The 2683-nt window shown below is 46.9% G+C and overlaps 1 protein-coding gene across 1 annotated transcript in view; it reads right to left on the bottom strand.

The window, feature by feature from the left end:
- Positions 1-489: 489 nt before the first annotated feature.
- The window catches only part of F5B22DRAFT_601807 (uncharacterized protein), a 6067-nt gene continuing 3873 nt past the window's right edge, over positions 490-2683 (bottom strand). Inside the window, exon 4 of the mRNA XM_047974638.1 lies at positions 490-2418. Coding sequence (XP_047832239.1) covers positions 888-2418 — 1531 coding nt within the window. The 3' untranslated portion in view covers positions 490-887. The remainder of the gene's footprint in view (positions 2419-2683) is intronic.

The following is a 2683-nucleotide window of genomic DNA, read 5'->3' as shown; positions in this document are numbered from 1 at the left end:
TTCCCCACCTTAAGGTATTTATTACCTTATATATATATATATAAAGGGTTTTTTCACTTTTCCTTTAAGATTCTTATAAAGGTTTTACTTTTTTCCTTTATTTATTAATTTAATAGGTTTTATCTATTTTTCCTAAAACTGGATTACTAATTCTATAAGCTGTATTTAACTTATAAAATTAAGGGGGGATGTTAGTCAGGTTGTTTACCTAATACCTAATTAGGTAATTCACCTGCAGGGTATTAGTCATCTGGGTACGAGTCATAGGTTCGAACCTTACAGTAGGTTCGATAGGGAACCCTTCAGGGCACCCTACAGGGCAGCGGCTAGGTCTATATACAGCGGGTTATCCCCGCGGTCAGGAAGACCGTATTCTGTATTCCTATTCATACAACTCTCCTTCCGTACTGGATAACTGAATGACTCATCCATTTACCCCACTTATTAGTCATCTTCTGAACTGCTTATTAAGATATATGCAATTACCTAAGCTGACCCGAATAGCCTCCGAGACTTAACGGAACACTCCATTTCATCCTTTTCCTCGATGTGTCTGTACCCTAATCTCGGCTCGTGGCTTAGGTGGCATTGTCCCTACGACGGCACCGTAATTATGGAGAAGTGGGCTATGAAAGGTAATATCTGCCTGTTAGACTCAACTGGTAGAGTAGAACAAATCGCATGCATTAAGTAGGGAGCTTTGGAGTGAAGATATGTATGTACACGTAGCCCCAACACACGCATTGTTCTCCTGATTGTATATACATCCCATCGCGCTGAATCCTCCAGCCTTAAAGTCAAGCTCAATATAGCCCCGGAACTCCGATAATGGATATGTGTCTCCCGAGAGACGTCTCTAGCCCATATAAATGCATGAGATCTATATTCTAAGCCTTTCCGTTAGAGACCTTCCTTTTGCCCTGTGAGCTGGAAGGGCCAGCCTCGGGCGTGGCGGCCGGACCTTTCTTGCTCCCTGCTCCGGCGGTTCCGGAACGAGAGCTGTCCTTAGACTTATTATTACTACCCCGCCCACGTCGTCCACCATCCTTCTTTTTGTCCTTGTTCCCTTCGCGAGCAACTCTCCTCGCTTCTTCCTCTTGAGCACGGCGGCTTTCCTGGTCCCACCACTCTTGAAATTCTTGCTCCTGTTGGATCTCTTGCAAACTGCGCTTGGCGACAGCCTCGCGGCGGCTCTGCTGCTCTCTCTGTTGTTGGCCAATAATGTCTGCGAGGGGAACGCCAATTTCCTGTTCAAATTTGGGCGTACGCTTAATGTATGACTTTGAATGGGGAGTCATTGGCTGGGAATCAGGACGTGGGGATGCTGGAGGCAATTTTGATGGATTGCTTGACTTCTGCCCAGAAAACCTTGTATCGGGTGATGCAGCTCGCCTAGGTATAGGTTTATTTGATGAAGTCTGGGAAGAGACTGATGTTTTAGGACTAGAAGACCCTGCAAGAAAGGCCGAGTCAGGGTGAAGCAGGCTGCTCATAGGCATTGCAGGTTCTGCTTTCGTTTGTTTTTTCCAAGGCGCGCCCTTTTTATCGCCAACTTCACTCCAGGGTTTCTGTAACTGTTGTTTGGCCTCGGCTTCCTCACGGGCAGCCTGCTCAGCTTTTTGCAGCAGCTGCTTCTTTCTCTCCTTCTGTGAAAGCTTTTGGGGAGTGGTCTTGGAGCCGGGGTCACGATTTTGCGCGGCCAGGCCAGCTGAAAGTGCTGATTGTACCGGTTTCGATTCAGCCAGCGTTTCTCGCAGGTTCAAACGACTGATAGGCAAGTTTGATGACCCCCAGGGGTTTGCAGTCAGTGGGTGTTGTGGCGAAACATCGTTTGATAGTCCAGGTGGCTGTAGAGCTGGAGATGATGCTAAAGCCGGAGATGCTGGGACAATTCCGGGCGCGCCCAATGAACCACTTCCTGGGAGACCACGCTGAGATGTTGACAATGGCGGCAGACGATCCAAGTCATCATGGTCCTTAGCGCTGATACGCCTAGGGCTCGGAGACAAGGGGCTAACATCATTTAATTCCTCATCCCCCTCCATATTGAACATAAGGTCAGCCATGGAAGTTTTGGGCCGGAGATCTGGGCTGAACGGCTCATTACGTGCGACTTTCGATTTCTGCCGCGCGGTTTTATCGGTTATTGGTGAAACACTAGCAAAATCGTCGAAACTGCCGTACCGAGTCCTATATGAAGAGCTTCTCCTTTCATCATCCCTAAAGGTGGCTCTAAAAACCATATCCTTCACGCGCACCTGTCTCTCCTCGTGTATGTCTTCCGCTAGATTGGGGTACTGCTCATGAAGCAGTATTTCAGCTGCTCCACTTCGTGCGTACGGTAACCTAGCAAGCTGGTTGTTACGAACAACATCGTCAAGCTCGGAAAGAAGGTCTTCATCAAGATCATCGAGGAGACTGGACTGATGTTAGCGCCCTCATAATAGCTTAAGAGCAAAGTGAGTTTCATAAAAAGAAAACAAAAACTTCTGTGAAAGCAATGGGGCCCAAAAAAATAACACTTGCTATGAAGGCTCCAAATGTCTCACGTTCCCTAAAGAGAGGGGGGGGGGGGGGGGGGGGGGGAAAAAATGGTTCACAAGCATAGCCAACAAATTAAAAAAAAAATAAAACAAAACATATTTATTAAAAAAATAAAGGCAACAGGCAAGTATTTTATTAA

The sequence above is a fragment of the Xylaria bambusicola genome, assembly GCF_022495145.1.
Source record: "Xylaria bambusicola strain CBS 139988 unplaced genomic scaffold F5B22scaffold_14, whole genome shotgun sequence".
NCBI lineage: Eukaryota > Fungi > Ascomycota > Sordariomycetes > Xylariales > Xylariaceae > Xylaria > Xylaria bambusicola.
This window is presented reverse-complemented; position numbering and strand designations above follow the sequence as displayed.